The 19,635-nt window shown below is 35.4% G+C and overlaps 1 protein-coding gene across 2 annotated transcripts in view; it reads right to left on the reverse strand.

The window, feature by feature from the left end:
- Nucleotides 1–7,657: 7,657 nt before the first annotated feature.
- Nucleotides 7,658–19,635, reverse strand: part of COL8A1 (collagen type VIII alpha 1 chain) — a 200,259-nt gene continuing 188,281 nt past the window's right edge. For both annotated transcript variants that reach the window (XM_053706051.1, XM_053706052.1), the window contains one exon: nucleotides 7,658–13,385. In XM_053706051.1, coding sequence (XP_053562026.1) covers nucleotides 11,479–13,385 — 1,907 coding nt within the window. In that variant the 3' untranslated portion in view covers nucleotides 7,658–11,478. The remainder of the gene's footprint in view (nucleotides 13,386–19,635) is intronic.

Raw genomic sequence — 19,635 nt, forward strand, 5'->3', positions numbered from 1 at the left:
CTATTTTATGTACAGTATGTGTTTATAATGCCCAGTTTTTGACAGCTCCCTAAATTTTGCCCCGAACATAGAATATACATGCCAGACAGTGGTGGCTGGTGAATTTTGAAGTTGGTGGGGCGCTAGACCCCACCCCTTGAAATAAAGCCCCACCCATATATGGCTTCTTCCATATCACTACAATGAATATATATATATATATATATATATACATACACACACACACATACATACACAGAAACACACACACAGACATATATATATATATACTGTATATATAGATAGATAGATAGATAGATAGAGATATAGAAACTTCAAGGAAATAAGAGGCACTCACAGGTCTTAGTTAACACAAATTTTATTAATAGTTCATCAATTTAGTCAGTCAACGTTTCGGTCCTCACATAGTCCATGTGAGGACTAAAACGTTGACTGACTAAATTGATGACTATTATTATTAATGACTATTAATAAAATTTGTGTTAACTAAGACCTGTGAGTGCCTCTTCTTTCCTTGAAGTTTCTACCTGTCTACCGTAGAGTGCACCCAGGCAATAGACCCTTACAGTGAGTGCTTGGATCCTAAAACTATATATATATATATATATATATATATATATATATATATATATACACACACACACAGCTCTATAAAGATGTCTATATTATAGTGATACGGAAGGAGCCATATATATAAAAAATTCGAACATCAGTTTATCAATTTATAGTATATCAGAGTGTATTAAACTGTGACTACCCTTCTAAAACAATGGTATGAAACACTAGTTCACTTGCTCACATAGATAATGTAAACAATGGAGAAAGCGAGGTTGCGTCTGTAACTATTAACCCTATTGGGGCAAACAGAAATGTCTAAAAGTGGAATGTACGATTCTAAACTGAAGTTAAAAACTAAAAGGATAATGTAAGATGTATAAGATACGTAAATTAATATATAATAATTAATAAGGCTTCATAAAAAATCATACAAATATAATTAAATAATTCCTTTATTTAGTAATATAACCCTCAGTGTAAACCTATTAAGAACAATAAATAAATAAATGACTGGCCTGTCAAACAAACTTAACTAAATATATTGGTATACTGCATCAGTAACCTTAGGGAACCATTCGAGCAGTATACACAATAAGGATGAAATATATTTATAAATGCATAAACAATATGTTTTAATCAGAAACCTTTAAAACTTTTTCTAAAAGCAAAGCATAATCTTTGAAGCAGGCTGTAAACAGTTAAGGCTATGGGTTACAATATAGATGTATATATCCTTATTGCAATATATATTAAAAAATAGACCCTTATAGCAGAGTAAGGCAAAAAAAAATAATCAAATTTTGTAAAATATCCAACGAATAAGTCTTAAAACACATAGAGCAAGGCAGAAATATACTGTATTGGCTTACAGATATCCTTTTGCATCCTAAATGAAATAGGCACAGAAAATCCATAGTAAAACATTCCTAAGGATAGTAATAGTAGAAAGTCCTTTTAATAGAATAATGTAGTGAAGGCACTGGTAGTATACTTGCTCCCTCCTTAACACTAATAATACCTTCTATTGAAATAAAAGTCTGAGGTGAACTCACACAAATTTACTTTTACCTTTAGACAGGCAAGTGAAGGGTGCTGCTCCGTGTAGTGAAAATAGGAGGGAGGGAGATGACACGCAGAACTGCTAGTACTGCTGTCAGCTTAGATTTGGAACCGCATTCCAAACTATTAGCTGCTGATAGAGACAGATTTACAGTGGGACAGTGATGAACCCTTACTCACAGCTGCCTCCAGGAGCCCCTCACGATCCAGATCCACCCACCAGCTTCCTGCAGCAGAACAGATTGTTGTAACAGCCCTCCTCACGCTGTAGCTGCTGGCTGCATGGCAATTATGTACTCACAGTCACTAAAGTGCACACACACTACGGTAGTCTGTCTCAGTGCACTACCGCGTGTTTATATACTGCACACATTATATGCATTTGTGATCATGATGATTGATTCAGGGGCAGGAGGGCCAGGTAAGGTGTGTGTGGTTCTGAGTGTCTGTTTAAAAAGCAGGGTGGCCGCTCCTCTCCCTTACCTGCTCTGACCAGGGGGACGGCGATGGGCACAAGGTTCGCTCCCAGCTATGCCAATTTATTTATGGTTTTTTTTGAAGAGTCTTTTTTATCCGGTGGCCAATGGGGAGCGAACCTTGTGCTCTATAAAAGATTTATTGACGATATCTTCCTGGTCTGGAGAGGAGATCATGAAATTCTAGAAATATTCTTGGAAGATATCAATACCAATAATTTAGGTCTTACTTTCTCACATGAACATAGTATGAAATCACTTCATTTTCTGGATATTGAGGTGGAAATTGTGGATAATAAGATCAAAACTAAAACATATTTTAAAAATATTGACTCAAATAATTTTATCCATCATAAAAGTTGCCACCTCAATAAGTGGAAGGAAAATATTCCCAAAAGTCAGTTACTCAGGATCAGAAAAAACTGTTCTGATTTAGAGTCATATGATCTACAATCAAATATCCTATTAAATAGATTTACTGAGAAAGGTTATAGTCAGAAAAAAATCAAAAACACCATGTTATCGATTAGAGAAACTGATAGATCTAGTTTATTAAAAAAGAATACTAACAAAAATAAAAATAAAAATTCTTATGAAACAAATATTACTCCCACTAGTCATATTTTTGTACCATTTATCACAGAGTATAATGCTCAACACAATGAGATTAGAGCCATTCTAAACAAACACTGGCATTACATTGAAAAAGATCCTATACTAGGTACAAAAGTTAAAAAACACCCTGACCTTGTATTCAAAAAGGCAAAAAATCTAAAAAGTTATTTGGCACCTAGTGAATTCAAAGGAACTAATACTAATTATATTGATAGAGATCTAAGAAAAGAAAAAATATTTGTTTTTTTTCCTTGCATTAAATGCAAATCCTGTAAACATAGTAATAAAATGAAACAGATTACATGTACTAACAACTCATTCACTTTTCATATAAAGGATACTATTAAATGCAGTTACTCTAATGTAATTTATTGCATTAAATGTTCTTGCGATTTATTCTACATTGGTCAAACGAGCAGAATATTAAGGGATCGTATGTGAGAACACATTTTGAACATAGAGCATGCAAATACCAAAACAATAGTATACAAACACTTTGCTGAAGTCCACCAGGGGGATCTAAACTGTTTTCAATTTTGGGGTATAAAAAAAGTAAAAATGAACCATAGAGGTGGCAATATGGAAAAGATGCTTCTCAAAAAAGAAGCAGAGTTAATTTTTAAATTTAAAACAATATATCCACTAGGATTAAATAGTTCATTTGACCTAAACTCAATTATATAAATATGGCAGCAAATAGAAATACAACATCCTATATATAACATCTAATATGTATAATCAATCCTATCATTAAGTATAATATCTTGTAAATATATAACAAACAATTATGTCTCTCTGATTACTTCTAGTTGATCTAGAAATATTATTATTTTATTTATTTTTTCAAAATTATTGCACTCCCTTAACCAGTATCAAGTAACCAAAGATGTTGAATGTATGTCATTATATAATAAATATCATCTAAAGTTCAATCATCCTTTATATAAACTTGACCCAATGGAATATAAGTCATGTATTGAATGTACAATTTTTGCTTGATTTTTTAGCCATAGAAAAGCAGACACAATTTGGTATGTTCACACAGTTATAATAATCTTTTATATACATTGTGCAATCCTATATAGTGTTCAGATTGTTCGTTTCTATAAACCACAGTTTGCGCAAAAGAAAAATAGTGCCATTATAATCACTTATGATTCTATTTATATTTGTATATAGACATGAGTTAGATACCTTATTTATGACCCGTTCAACAAAGGGTTAATTATTAACACGCCCATATCCTAATTGATACACTCACACTCTCTCCCTATATAAGGCCTCTTGTCACATCCTGTAAGCATCTTGATAAAGGCAGGTAACTCTGCCGAAACGCGTAGATTTGCTTACAGTTACTAGGAGAAATACACTCACTCTTTCACCCTGCACATTACAGGTTCATTTCGAGCTCTACAATTTAAGCAGAGTAAGATATATGAATAATTCCTGTGTGCTGCGTTTATAAGTGTAAATATCCACAGAGCTCCAATCTACCTCACCTGGCTACATGGCGGCATAAACAACAGGTTCATTTCTGGCTCATACACAATAGCTGAGCCAGATATATGAATAATTCCTGTATGCCTACAAGCTACCTCCAGTTGTAGTTATAATACTACCATTTATCCAAAGGACTGCTGAATAAAGAGCACCTTACAAGGAATTTCTATCCACTTGGAGTTAAAACGGACATTTGTTTCCATTTCATCTACATTGTTGCTGTTTGGAAATCAGCTGATTTACTTTTCTGCTACAGGAGAGATTGGAGGATAGCGACCTGCTACTTGCAAGTATCCCTTCTGTTACGGAATAGTTTTGACATTCTATTATAATATTTTTTTCACCTTCTCTCTATACCGGTATATATATTTTTCAAATACAAAGCTATATTTTTCAAATTCAAAGCTACATTACAATTGTTTGGATACTATTGGACCAGTACGATTAGTCACATGACGTGACGTCACCACTCACGGATCACACGCTTCACAGTCTCTAACGGACACTAACAGAAGCTGCTGGTTTGTTATTCACCACAAATCTGTTTTATTATTTAAATTTTCATTCTCATTAAGTGCCCATAAGATTGGACTGCCTCAGCACATTTACAGCTAAATCAAGTTTTTTATTGTATATTGTTATTTTTAACTTAGCAATCGCTAATTTTAAAAGGTTATGAAATACATACAGGTTAAAATTCTATCTTTCTGATGCCGGCATCTTAGATTCATATGAGTCTTCTGAATTATATTTTATCATATGTCATATGTGTAAATTGCATACTTTGTTGATATTTATTTATTTCATTTTTTATTAAATTGACATTTTATCGTCACTATTGGTACCTTTTTTCCAATCACATATAATCAACATCTTGATTTATTACTTTATAAAATTTCATTATTTTTTGGTTTGCTCTTTACAGAGCGCTTATCCCACCCCCCCACTCTTTATCACTTGTTTAAGTCTATATTTGGAGATTATATTAGACTACTTAGGGATTTAAGCTTACACCTCACTAGTTAGCACTCACACCACTATCCCCTTTGTAGTATACTTGCTCCCTCCTTAACACTAATAATACCTTCTATTGAAATAAAAGTCTGAGGTGAACTCACACAAATTTACTTTTACCTTTAGACAGGCAAGTGAAGGGTGCTGCTCCGTGTAGTGAAAATAGGAGGGAGGGAGATGACACGCAGAACTGCTAGTACTGCTGTCAGCTTAGATTTGGAACCGCATTCCAAACTATTAGCTGCTGATAGAGACAGATTTACAGTGGGACAGTGATGAACCCTTACTCACAGCTGCCTCCAGGAGCCCCTCACGATCCAGATCCACCCACCAGCTTCCTGCAGCAGAACAGATTGTTGTAACAGCCCTCCTCACGCTGTAGCTGCTGGCTGCATGGCAATTATGTACTCACAGTCACTAAAGTGCACACACACTACGGTAGTCTGTCTCAGTGCACTACCGCGTGTTTATATACTGCACACATTATATGCATTTGTGATCATGATGATTGATTCAGGGGCAGGAGGGCCAGGTAAGGTGTGTGTGGTTCTGAGTGTCTGTTTAAAAAGCAGGGTGGCCGCTCCTCTCCCTTACCTGCTCTGACTGCTGCTCTCCACACTATACAGCTGATGGCCTGGCCCACCCCTGGCCTGATGACCTGGCCCAATCCAGCCCTGTCTCTTGCTGGTATTTATAGTATGATCCTGTGTGTTAGGTCTATGTGATAACTGTAGATAGTCATTGGGGTCTACATGATCTGAATGATATGGCCCCTTTCTGCTTTCCATACTGTAGTCAAGCCACCAGACACTTCTAAATCAGTGGTAATGCTATCAGACACTGCAAAATACATAGTGCAATTTGTAACATAATGTAATAAATAAAATAATAATTACACAGTTGTCACACATACATCATGTCTATTATTTCACTACCGTATATTGATATCTATCTAGCTGTTGCATTAGATCCAGTAACATCAATAGAAAAAGCGTAAATGTTTTTGTTTCAGTGTAATATGTTTGAAGTTTCTTAGAATTCTGAGCCAGCCGTGTTCTAGGGACTTTGCGCTTGTCATCTGATTCACTGGTGGACAGGAGGCGTGTCCCACTCACCCAATTGTAATGTGGAATACCCACAGACTTGGTACTGTTGCGCTTGGAACACTGCACAATAGCAGCTGAATATGACTAGCCTGGATGGGCTATTGATCGAGTGACACACTTTTCTGCTTCATGACTATTTGAATCTGTATAGGTACGCACTGATTCTCTCTGCATACACCTCATTGTCTCTTCTTACTATGTGCGGTTATGCAGAGTAGCGATACTTATATAGTATCCATCATACTTTGATGTAGCTTTAGAGACCTGCATTATATGTATTTCCCCCTTTTTATCTTTAGATGTTTGATCCCTAATACTTGATGCAGGGGTAGGTTCAGTTTGTATATAGGCATTATGTAGAGTTTACACCTAAATCAATTTTTATGTGTTTTTTTAGTTTTGTATTATGGGATATAATAGATTATTATGGGATAACATTCACTCACATTGTTGCACTTTTCTATGTCTATGGGACACACAGTTTATCTGCATATTGTCATATTGTAATACATCACCTGTATTTGACACTTTGTATACAATGACATGTAAAACAGATTCTGCTTTGTTTTTTCTTGTTTTTCTAATTATGTGCATTCACATAGGTTGCTATAGGGGAGGGGCTTATATGGTATTTAAAGGGACAGTCTAGTCAAAATTAAACTTTCATGATTCAGATAGGGCACGCAGTTTTAAACAACTTTCCAATTTACTTCTATTATTTAATTTGCTCAATTCTTTAGATATCCTTTGTTGAAGAAATAACAATGTACATGTGTGAGCCAATCACGCAAGGCCTTTATGTGCAGCAACCAAAAAGCAGCTACTGAGCATATCTAGATATGCTTTTCAGCAAGTGATATCAAGGGAATGAAGCAAATTAGATAATAGAAGTAAATTAGAAAGTTGTTTAAAATGACATGCTCTTTCTAAATCATGAAAGAAAAAAATTGGGTGTCATGTCCCTTTAAGTTTGGTTTTCACTTGTGTTCTGTTGGTCTGATGACGGGGTGTATGCCCCGAAAAGTCACTTGAATAAAGGACATTTTTTGCTGTCAAGCCCAGCGAGTGCTGTTTTCTTCTGTGTATGTGTATGTATATATATAGAAAAACTCAGGAATCATATTCTTTGAAAGTATATATCAATTTATTGGAAAAGGGTTCTTAATGTTTTGGCCCTCACCTGGGCCTTTCTCAAGGTAACCTTCACAGTGCACAATGTTCCATATTTATACACCCAACATACCGACAAAAAAAGGAACTGTTAGGTATATACATATGGAACATTTACTTTATACCATTATATTGAAATAATGAATAAAACAGACAAGAAAGCATTTACAAAATTTTATTAAGATAATTCTAAAATCAGTACAAAAAATATAAATACAAAATTATTTGATGTTTTAATTCAATTGTGGCAGTGTACTGAAAACAATATATAACTCACCAAAATATATTAAACCCTTTGTTATTTTGGTAATCTTACATTTAGGACATTTTTGTGTACTGACTCCAAGTTTAACAGTTCCACTCATTTTACATCAATGTTTAATTAAAGGAATCTCCAATCAGTTACATTACACCTTAAAAATTTTTTTTTGTTTCTTAAACATTTACATTAAATAAAGTCATTATGTTTAGCACCATTTTAAAAATACAGCATTGAATTACCTATATTTTGTGTAATTATTTTATAAATCTTGCGTGAACTAATGTAATTTTTGTTAAATGAAAAATAAATTACTGGAATCTTTCTCAAGTATAATTATGAAACTATCTGTTATTGCATTATAGATACATTACCTTTAAATATATGTTGTAGAAATTACAAAACAATTGCAAAGGGAAAATACCCTAATTTTATCTATTAATAAGTAGGTAAAATTACTTACCGATATTTTTGTATGTTTGTTTTGCTTTCTGTAGTAATTCTAGTATGTATTATATTATAAAGCAGGTAATTTTTAAACAAAAAAAAAACTATAGTTATAGTACTGAAACCACATTAACTAGATTAGCTTGTGGTATATAGTTTATTGCAAATAAGGCAAATTATTTAGCATAGCAAGAGCAACCTTGTAATTGCTATTGTTTATAGGAAGTTAAATTTTGCTAGCAGCATTTATAAGTCAACTCTACATCTCAAACCAATAGACATTTTGAGATATGCATCTTCATATATATTAGGCAACGGGTTAAAAAGTTATTTAAACATTCATGACAAGGCTTCAGTCTGAGGGGGCAGTGCATGTTTCCCTAAAAAGTCTTGCTTTTGTGTAAAACTGTGATTGTCATTCACTCACTAGTGAATTAAATAAAAAAAAAAATATATATACTGTATATATATATATATATATATATATATATATATATGGTTTAGGCAATTTTCAGTATTTTAAAACCATGGCTTAAAGATTTTGGTTTCTGATCTGTCAATGGACATGAGATAAAGAGTAATTTTAACACAAAAACATGAGTTTTTGTAAATGGCATTTTAACAAATAACATAGAATATAATGTTACTAATCATTTTTTTTTTTAAATGGCCACTTTCAGGTAGATACTTATTGTTTTAGATGACAGGTTCTTTACAAAGATTAAAAAAAATAATAATATTTACTGAGATTTTGTTTGCCATGAGGGTCTCATGAGGTTTTAACAAGGTTTACAACTAAATATATTATATCTGAGTTCTGCTTTCTAATATTGGAACCTTTGGTTTGGAAATTATAGGACATTAACTAACACAACACAAATACTAAGGAAGTCAATTGTTTATGCTAGAAAAAAAAGTCTCAATTATTGTGGAATAGATCAGCAGATCCTTAAAAATACATGTTTTGGAGGTACACAAAGGAAGTCATTATGGTCCTCAAACATTGTGGGTTTTTGAAGATCTACCTTTAAATTTTACAATAAATAAGAATATTTTTCTACTGTAAACACTGTGCTGAGGCCCTGAAAATGAGCTGAAAGTTGTGCATTGCCTTTCATGTTTTGGGTTTTGAATTAAACTGAATTAAATCAGTTGAGGAACACAGAAATTTCATGATTAAGCAAAAGTACCTCAGCAATATTTCTATTACTTTGCATTACTGTGCAATAAATGCATTTCCAACTACTTGCATGACACATCTGCATCTTTGGATGAAATCCAAAATACGGACAGCAATTTTTATTGCCTTCTTCAAATGTGTTCAAATGATGACAATTAAAGAAAAAGATAATTCAGTTTCACAGATATATTAGTATACTATATTTGACTCTATCACCAAATATTAATTTTAACCCATATCACTGTATACCATTAAGGTGGTTAAATCCATAGGCAGGCCAGGGTGTGTATATACTTATGATATATGCATAATCACAAAAAAGAACTAACTTGACACAAATTACTTGGTAACAATGCTGTCCCTTTCAAGACAACTTGTGCTTGTAAGATGTAAAGAGAAATTGCATTAAAAAAATAACATACATTTGAAGGAATTTCTTTTTAATTATATTAAAAACAGTTTTTTTGTATAAAAAAGTATGTTACGGCATTCATTGTGATTTTAAAAATATGCAGAAAAAAGATGCTTGTGGAATACTGGTCTGAGGGGAAGACATATTCAGTCCCATAAGTAAAGCTTATACAGCATCACACATGTATACATAGTAAAATGCCCTGTTCTGGGTGCAACAAATGGAAAGAAAATGGAAATACCCCCTTAAACAAACATGAATGGGGATTTATGTACTTCCAATAAATTTTTGTTATATCAAAACGTGTTGACATATATTGGCTATTAATAGATACATGAATAGAGATATTCGGATGTAAAATTGTATGATATAATACACTACTGACCACAACAAAGTGTTTAAACACATAGGCATTGGGACATTGGGACAGGAAACAGCTGTCAGTTGCACTTACTCACCAATGGCAGTCAGTTTCATTCCCAGGAGCTGCAATACTTTTGTCTCTTGAGGGGGACTTTAAATATGTGTCTAAAATTTTTATGGGGTTTAAACACATATGCCTTGTTACCATTTGTGTTTTAAACTGTGTAAGCTGGTGGTAACATAAGACATCTCCATAGACTTCAATGCAGAGATTTGTTCTATCAGTTTGCACAGTTTACAACAGCAATGCAAACTAGGCTATAGTAAGCTAAGATCAGTAATAATGAATTATCATGGAATTTTCTTCACTATTACATCCAAAAATCAAGATAAACACAAATTTGTTTATCCTTTTCCAACTTTTGTTTGGTAATAATATTCAGTTCAATAAAGAAAATCCCAAAGTGGGAATAGCTTCGCAAAATGTTATGATGTGCTTTTAATTATAACATTAATATTCATCTAACAGCAATATATATGGGCACACATCTGTAGGAGAATAGTTTGTATATCAGCCTCCATTTTGTATACATGCATGATGAATGAATTGGTACAGTATACTCCATTTTGCTGAAGCTTTGTAAATATAAAATAAACCCTTAACAAATGTTTCTAAAACTATTGGAACCCTACTGGTCCATCTTCCACGATTAAAGGGTACCAGAAGTCATTTGAACCAAATCATTTTGGTCAGTGGAAACTGAAGAAGAGAGAGGAGGTACGCATTAGTTTCCTCTGCATTTTTTAGTTAGTTTTCAGGTGATGTATTAGGATTGTGTGGTAATAGAAGAATTTGTATTCATTTTAAATGTTGGGATGGTTTAAGATCATGGCTATAGATTATACATTATTTTGTATCTGTTTAGGGTATTTGAGTTCTATTTTAAGTATCCCTTGTTTAAATTAGTTTGTGAAAACAAGTAGAGTTTGTACTTTAATACACAAGTTTTGCCCATATGTTGCTAATCTGTACAATATAAATGATCTGGATTCAGTTAAAACACTAATTTGTATTTTTGGTATGTACCAGAAAAAGTTGAAGATTATGAGACAGGCTTAATATGGTTATACAATGCAAAATCACTTTTCAGGCTTGTTTATACTGTGCATTCATAGAAATGTATATTGGTCCAGACACAAATGTCTTTGCTGCTATTTTGACCTGGCATGGCATTAGTAGCAAAGAAGTTTATGCAGATCTAACAGATATAAAATGTAGAAGCAACATGTATTCAGAGTTTTTTTTGTTTTACTGCGTTTCACATGGGATATAATAAATATCCAGAAAAGGATGAATGGACATACTGCCCAGCATAGAGTCCAGCTGCTTGTTCTGAAGGCATCTGCATGTATACTTTATCTCCAGGTAGCAACTGCAATACTGCACTTCCAGAAGCTTGGTCTAAGTAGCCTTTTTTATATTCATCATAAGTGTACATTAATGGTTCACTGTTCTTATATAATGCCACCCAAACATTAGCACCTTTGCAATGAACATGATAGGAAAAATAATAAATTCCAGGGATTTCACAAGTGAAAATGCCAGTGTGTGGGTTATAGCCTTGCCTGCCATTGTATAACAATTTTTCAAACTTTATAGGTTCTCCTACTGGTGGAAAGGGAGTGGTAAGTTCTGCGGTAAATGCTGGCATTTCATACATGTTTGCTGTAGTCTTTCCTTTCATGCCTTGTGGTGTTTTCATTCCATCAATAGCAGGTCCCATATTTGGTAAATACTGTCCCAGTGATGCCTGTGAGGGGTTAATTTCTGCAGGAATACCAGGTGGACCTGGAGGCCCAGGAGGACCTGGTAAACCAGGCTGACCAGGAGGTCCCATTGCTCCAGATGGTCCAGCTACACCCTGTGGTCCTGGTAAACCAGTTTTTCCAACACCTTGAAGACCAGGTGGGCCAGGTAAACCCTGTTCACCTTTTGGCCCTGGAAGTCCAGGTGGTCCAATTGGACCACTTGATCCTGCTAGTCCAGGAATTCCAGATGGGCCTTGCTCGCCTTGCTCACCAGGCATTCCCATGTCTCCTTTGGGTCCAGCAATTCCAGGTGTACCTGGTGGACCTATTAAACCTTTGTGCCCAGGCTCTCCCTTTGGACCAGTAGGTCCTTGCAATCCTTGAAGGCCTGGAGGTCCAATTTCACCTGGAAAACCTGTTTTTCCTGGAAGTCCATTTATGCCTGGTTCACCTTTGGGTCCTACTGGTCCCTCAGGGCCCATGGTGCCATCCTCTCCTTTTGGTCCAGGAAATCCAGAACCCCCTTGTGATCCCACTGGTCCAGGTAAACCGGCAGGGCCTGGCTCACCTTGAGGGCCAACCATGCCCGGTTCACCTGCATGGCCTTGATCACCTTTAGGACCTACTTGTCCTGGTACACCAGGAATACCATGATCTCCTTTACCTCCTGGCAAACCTGGTTTACCTACTCCTGGAAGGCCAGGTGCACCTGGTAAACCTGGCAATCCTTGATCACCTTTGTTTCCTGGTAATCCAATCCCCCCAGGAATACCATCTTGGCCTGGTTTTCCAACACCTGGAATGCCTGGTGGTCCTTGAAGTCCTGGGGGACCAACAGGGCCTTCTAGTCCTGGTGGTCCTTGTAACCCTGGACTACCAGGTGGTCCCTTTGGACCTGGAAATCCATTTGATCCAGGTTTACCAATACCAGGCTGACCGACTGGGCCTTGAGGACCTTGTAATCCTGGTGAACCTTTAAGTCCAGGTAAACCAGGAATTCCAACTCCTTTTTCTCCCTTTAGTCCAGGTAATCCAGGTAATCCTGGTGGTCCTTTACTTCCTAGTTCTCCTTTTGGTCCTGGAAGTCCTGGTAAACCTTGGTTGCCTGGTTTTCCTTGAATAGGTAAGCCTGGAGGACCAGGTGGTCCTTGAATCCCTGGCAATCCCATGTTTCCTATTTCCCCCTTAAATCCTTGTTCTCCTTTTGGTCCTAGCATCCCCATGCTGCCTGGTTTTCCTGGAATTCCTGGCATTCCTGGTTTTCCAACACCTGGATATCCAGGTGGACCTTGTGGGCCAAGATGTCCTTTTGGTCCTGGTAACCCCAGTCCAGGAGGTCCGGAAGGTCCTGGTGGTCCTCTTATTCCAGGTTCCCCAGGAGGCCCCTGGTCACCTTTCTGAGCAGAAAATGGACGATCTGTAGTGAATGAAACAAATAATTACTATTGTAAAAAAACAAAAAAATATTTTTCAAGTTATAACAATCAAAGTCCATTCATAGATATTTTTTCTTTCATTCATTTGCACATTGACTAGAAAAGAGGGCAACAAGCAGATACCTACATTTTATTGCAGATCCCCATGGTATCAAGCAAGTTTAAAAGCTATACTCTTCACTATATAATAATTCACTGCTCTTTTGTGTGTCATACACCTGCCCAAAGTCATACACTAGGTAAATCTTATTCATCTTTTACTACGGCCTAGATTAAAAGTGGAGCACAAAAATATTAGTGCCATTGTGTGTTAACATTGCTTCTATTTTTGCATTAATATTAAAAGTCCAAATTTATTTTTATTGCTCAAGCAATAGTCATGGGCAAGCCAGATACCACCGGTATTCTAAATCCCTCACATAACAGAATTCTATGGGAGTGCAAAGTAAAATTCATGTTGGATATTGCACTAAGCCAGGGGTATGCTAAGAAAATGGTACGTAGTGGCGTTCTTCATGTTATTCTGTGCTATGCTATTGCATCAAGTCTTAAAAAGCGCTACCAGTGGTATTTTGGATTATGCTTGAGCTCAACACATAGATCACCACTTAATCTGAGCACAATGAGCATGCTAATTGCACTCCATGTGATACAAATTAAAACTATAGGATACACTTTGGTTAAAATATTCAACCATCCACTTGTAACAGCAGACTGAGTGTTATTCTTTGTGCAAGGTTGTGCAAAAGATAACACACCCTGGGTATATTGATGGCACTCCACTTGTACTCTAGCCCTATATGTGACATTAAGACAATGGATTAAAATTAAAGTTATATGGAGGTAGGGCAGGCTCCCTAAAGACATGAGCATTTCTACCATTTTCTAGAAGATAAGAGATCTCAATATGACACTTCTTAGAGTGTGAAGAAATTATTTTATTTATAATAATTTGTTTTATATATACTGTATATATAGAATGGAATAAGCAGATGCATAGCAACATGTTAAAAATGCACCTGCTGCAAAGGGGGCAAAATTAAGTAAGGCTACGGCTAATGCTGAATTTTGAAAAAAAACAAACACAAAACACTAGAACAGAGTGCACTCCATTGTATATGATGTAATGAATGGAAAAAGCAAATAACATTGTTAGATGCAACTGTAAACCATATTGTATTTGAATATTTATTTGCACTCATATTGTTAATGAGCAGTCTAAACAATGATGTGAAATATCTAAATCGACACCTATTCTTAAAGCATTAACATTCTTAGGTATCATATTAAATGCTGGGACCTCTCAAATGTTGCCATATGAAAACATTGTCAGCATTTAAACTAATAAAGGGATTAACCCCTTGACTCCTAGATGCCTTTAGATTAATGCAGTCTTAATATAACTTCTCACTCATAAAAAACAACACTTTTATATCTCAGATTCTAGAGGCCTTGATAAAACAACATGTTTAACATCTCCATAGAGAACCATAATGCTGTATGTGATGTATCTCTCTGATAATTCAGCTGTTAAGAGAAGTTCTGTGCCAGGTATTTTTAATAGCCATGACTACACAGACTGATGAATAAGAAGTAACTATTCTGTGCTTAAATACGACACAGACAGTAATACCTAAACAATCTAAACCCTACAAAAACCTGTTACAATTGAAGTATAATTTGTTAGAATACTTTCATATGATTTGTGTAATAATAATTGTTGAAGATGGATGAATCTTAACCAGCAAGGTTCTCTGACACTGGTTCATTACCAACTCTTTCTCTAGCTTCCTACCAAATCCCACTGTGCTAACTCCATTCTCCACCCCTTACAACTATCCGAATGCTGCATATTACACAGCACCAACTTTTTCTTTTTTACCATAAAAGTGCTTCTATGGAGTTCTTACTGAGTGCATTTGCAAGGTAATTATGAAACCACAGTATTTTACTCATTCCATTGTAATTAACATTTATGGACTCTTGGGATGGAAAATTATTTTTAAACAAGTTTATTCTGGGTTCTTGTAATATTTTATTCAAAACTGTACATTTTGTGCATGTTCTGTCATTTTCCCCCATTTAAGTGTTTGTTTGTTTTTTAAAAAAAGGATGGGTGGGACAACACCTCCAATTAGAGACTGCATTACCCAGACCAATAAAATGCCTTTGCTGGATATTTGTTGCCTTGGGAGGATGTGACACAAGACTGGTCATAACAATAAATGTTAAGCATAAAGGTTTAGGGTTTATTAAGCAATCTTTCCTAGTCTGAGTAGTAAGGAATTACAAAATAACTTTTAGTTAATAGCAGCAGTCGTCGGCATCAGGTGCCAGGGGTGAAAAAACATGCAATAACACTAATAAAATACACAAACTAGTTTCGGCCCAAGTACTGGCCTTTTTCAATGTGAGTAGTAACAAGCAGAAGCCCCAAATGCCACCCTTTTAAATACAGGCATGCTGCCTGCTATTCACCAATCATGGTGCAGCATCTAGAGCCGCCCCTTATACAGCCTATCTATGCTGTGTGTGGCTGTGGTGTGAGCATGTGCTGATTCTGTGCATCACGATTGGTAGACAGATTGTGACATCACATAACAGAAGACATAGTGTGTAAACCGACTCTGACAGGATTAGTGTATAACAATACAGTAAAATCCTGGTTAGTAGTTCTGTATATGTTCCTGAGTATTACACGTCTTTGTGCATTTGTTGCAATTGGAGGAAATGGATTACAGTGCACACAGTGATACTGCAGTATAGAACATACTGTTACTGACAATGAACCCTCATATCATACATTTAGCTTGTTATTGTCATTACACAGTGTACACAGTGATTGTTTACACTAACCCTCGCTGCACATAGAGATACTGCAGTATATAACATTCTATTACTGACAGAGAACCCTCATATCACACATGTAACTTATTGTCATTACACTGTGTACACAGTGATTGTCTACACTAACCCTCGCTGCACACAGTGATACTGCAGTATAGATCATTCTGTTAATGACAGAGAACCCTCTTATCACAGGATTAGTGTATAACAATACAGTAAAATCCTGGTTAGTAGACTGGTCATGTAATCAGTGCTTCACTTTATGAATTCAGTTTAGTAGGAAAATGATTAAAGCTAACAATTCACAAGATTTGTTTTTTGTTCTTTTAATTACTCACTGTAGAAGATACCAATTTATTTTTGTGTAAATAATCAGTTGATTAATATTTAAAATAAATACAAAATAAAACCACAAGTTGGACAAACAATCTCAAACTACATTTTAGAAAAACTGCATATTCTTACAAAATATTCATATTTTATAAAATGTTATACTGTGTATTTACTTTAAATATTTCACATTCCAATGTTCTGCACATAAAAGAATATGTTTTAAGTATTTTCAAATAGATATTGATATATATACAGTATATATATATATATATATATATATATATATATATATATATATATATATATATATATATATATATATAATCCACTGAAATAAGTGCACTCCAACGAACAGTAAATTTCAATTTTGCCAGGGTGCTATAAAAAGTTCAAATATCCAAGTTATAACACAAACACTCACTGGACTTGATACAGGTGAAATAAAAAGTGTTTTATTCCATATAAACAAGTGACGTTTCGGGGTGTTCACCCCTTCATCAGACCAACATATATATGGAGACTAAATACACACAGAGAGAAGCGCACTCACAGGAACGAACAACCAGCTCAATACCATTGTTAGCCTGTTCTATGGCGATTTACCACTTGGGTGCACAGAATAGGACTTTCCTGTAGTATATCAGTCTGATCCTGCCTATTACGGTCTGTCCAGCGCCGAAATACCAGGCAATTCCTCTCTGAACAAGGAACAAAGCAACCCCAGACAATCGTTTCAGCCTACATTGGGCCTCGTCAGTGAGGTGTAGCCATATTCCTCTAAGCACACTGAGCAAGGAGTCCACGTCTGGTTTCCCCTTTTTTCCCATAGGGAGACTAAATACACACAGAGAGAAGCGCACTCACAGGAATGAACAACTAGCTCAATACCATTGTTAGCCTGTTCTATGGGGATTTACCACCTGGGTACAACTTCTTTAAGCCCAGTAATGCTTTCACAGAGTAGAAAAGCATTACTGGGCTAAAAAGACGCTTCACCCAGGTGGTAAATCGCCATAGAACAGGCTAACATTGCTATTGAGCCAGTTGATGGGGTTGCCATCTACACAGGCAGCCTTTCGAAAGAGGCACTGGGACCGTTTTCTTTTTACTCTTTCCCCTGAGACATCTGGGAAAGACCCTAGGACGAAAACTACCATACAGCCAAGAGATATCCAAATCCAAGCACAAGAGTAAGGAAGTTCCAGACAAAGGACTACCATACACAAGGCTGCACTGAAAGAACAGGCACCAGCAGTGGTTGACCACAAACCTACAACTTTAACTACATGACTACACATTACCTCATATGATTGGGGTAACTTCTGGTAAGAGGACACCTACACTCTTTCCTGATTCGGATGTGTTGTATTTGACTTAAGAACATATATCACATATTTATCTATTGATCCTTTCATCCATCAATGGTTTAAGACACTATGTAAAGACTATTCAGTACTGATCTAAGTATTTTGAAGTTGCGCATAAGTTTCACGATTTCCGTTCGCTTTCACTATCATATATATATATATATATATATATATATGTGTGTGTGTGTGTGTGGGTACTAAAAAAATAACTCATGTCCATTTAAATCTCACAATAAGGACTTGATCATACTAACTTGTGTATAACACAATGCATTCGTACATTTTGACTGTTTTATGAACCTGTAAGCAACAAAATATATATACATGTAATAATAATGTAATTAAACTGGAAAACTGAAAAAATGTTAATATATAATTGTGTAATATATTTCTTTCATACAGGTGGTGAGATTCCACAATCCATGGCTCCTGGGAATTACTCTTCCCTACCACTAGAAGGAGGCAAAGTAATACCAAACCCCAAGAGCCCTAAAAAAAACCTCCCTCTACAATGGCAACTCAGTCTTGTCTTTGCCTCTGTGGGAGGAGGTTGAAGAATGAAGATGTGCTTTTGATTCTTCAGTGAGAGGGATTCTCAGACAGAGTTGAGGCCCATTTCCCCTTAGAGTACAGTGGTTGTTGGAGGAATGTATTTGGAGTATAGGTAGTGGCATATTTTCACCTATTGGGATTTAGCAACAAGCCTTTCCACAGGCATCGCAGGGACTTGTCATGTGCTTCTTCCTGTTGTTTCGTCGATGTACTCCTATTCCAGATCCTCTGCTGTTATATTTCAGCACTGTTTTTGGCTTCCTATTGGTTTCCTCCGTTAGTAGGGTGCCTAATGGTAAGTACTGTATATATATATTTTTATTATTTGGCACTCTAGAAGCCTTTTAGGTTATATATTTATATATATATATATATATATATATATATATATATATATATATTTATTTATAATTATTTATTTTATATATGTATATGACTTTGGAACAGTTAAATATTTTTTAAGGTAATTCCCCCTTTAAAAACTTTATTAAGTATTTGTAATTATGCTTTATGCTTTCACGTGTGTATATTTTTAACGCATGCTGTACATTTTTTAAAACACATCGGTTTTCGGGCCTACATGCATCAGTGTGATAGCATAGATTTTAGTGCGATTTTTCTATGTATGACACCAGATTGACACGTGCTTCCTGTCATAAGTACGCTATTTAGATTCCAGGCTGGGTGTTACCACATCTCTGCTTTAATGATTTTTGAATTTTGTAAATTTGTTTCTTTCAGTGGGAGAAAGTGTTTCCCTTTCTTCAAGAGCTGTTTTAATGGTGATATTACCATTTAGCTGTGGTTTTATGTCCAGCAGACTTATGCAATAAATGTATCTATATGTTTATGCATTCTAACCAATCTGGTACTGCTTTTGCTTACTTACTTTATGCACATTACTACTTTTGTAGTTTTCTGCGGTTATAGAGCCTTTTGTTTCTGTCCCTAAAACCTTCTTTAGAAGCTGAGTCCTTTAAACACTTTTCTATCAGTGTTACATGTGTTTATTGTAAGTAGGCGGAGGCATTACCTTTAGCATATTTATACTACACATGTTTAATTGTTTTCATGCATTTTGACCATTCTAATGCTGCTCTTGCTTCTAAAGGTGTTACTGTTTTTTGTTTGT

This window comes from Bombina bombina, chromosome 3 (genome assembly GCF_027579735.1).
Source record: "Bombina bombina isolate aBomBom1 chromosome 3, aBomBom1.pri, whole genome shotgun sequence".
In the NCBI taxonomy this organism is placed as follows: domain Eukaryota; kingdom Metazoa; phylum Chordata; class Amphibia; order Anura; family Bombinatoridae; genus Bombina; species Bombina bombina.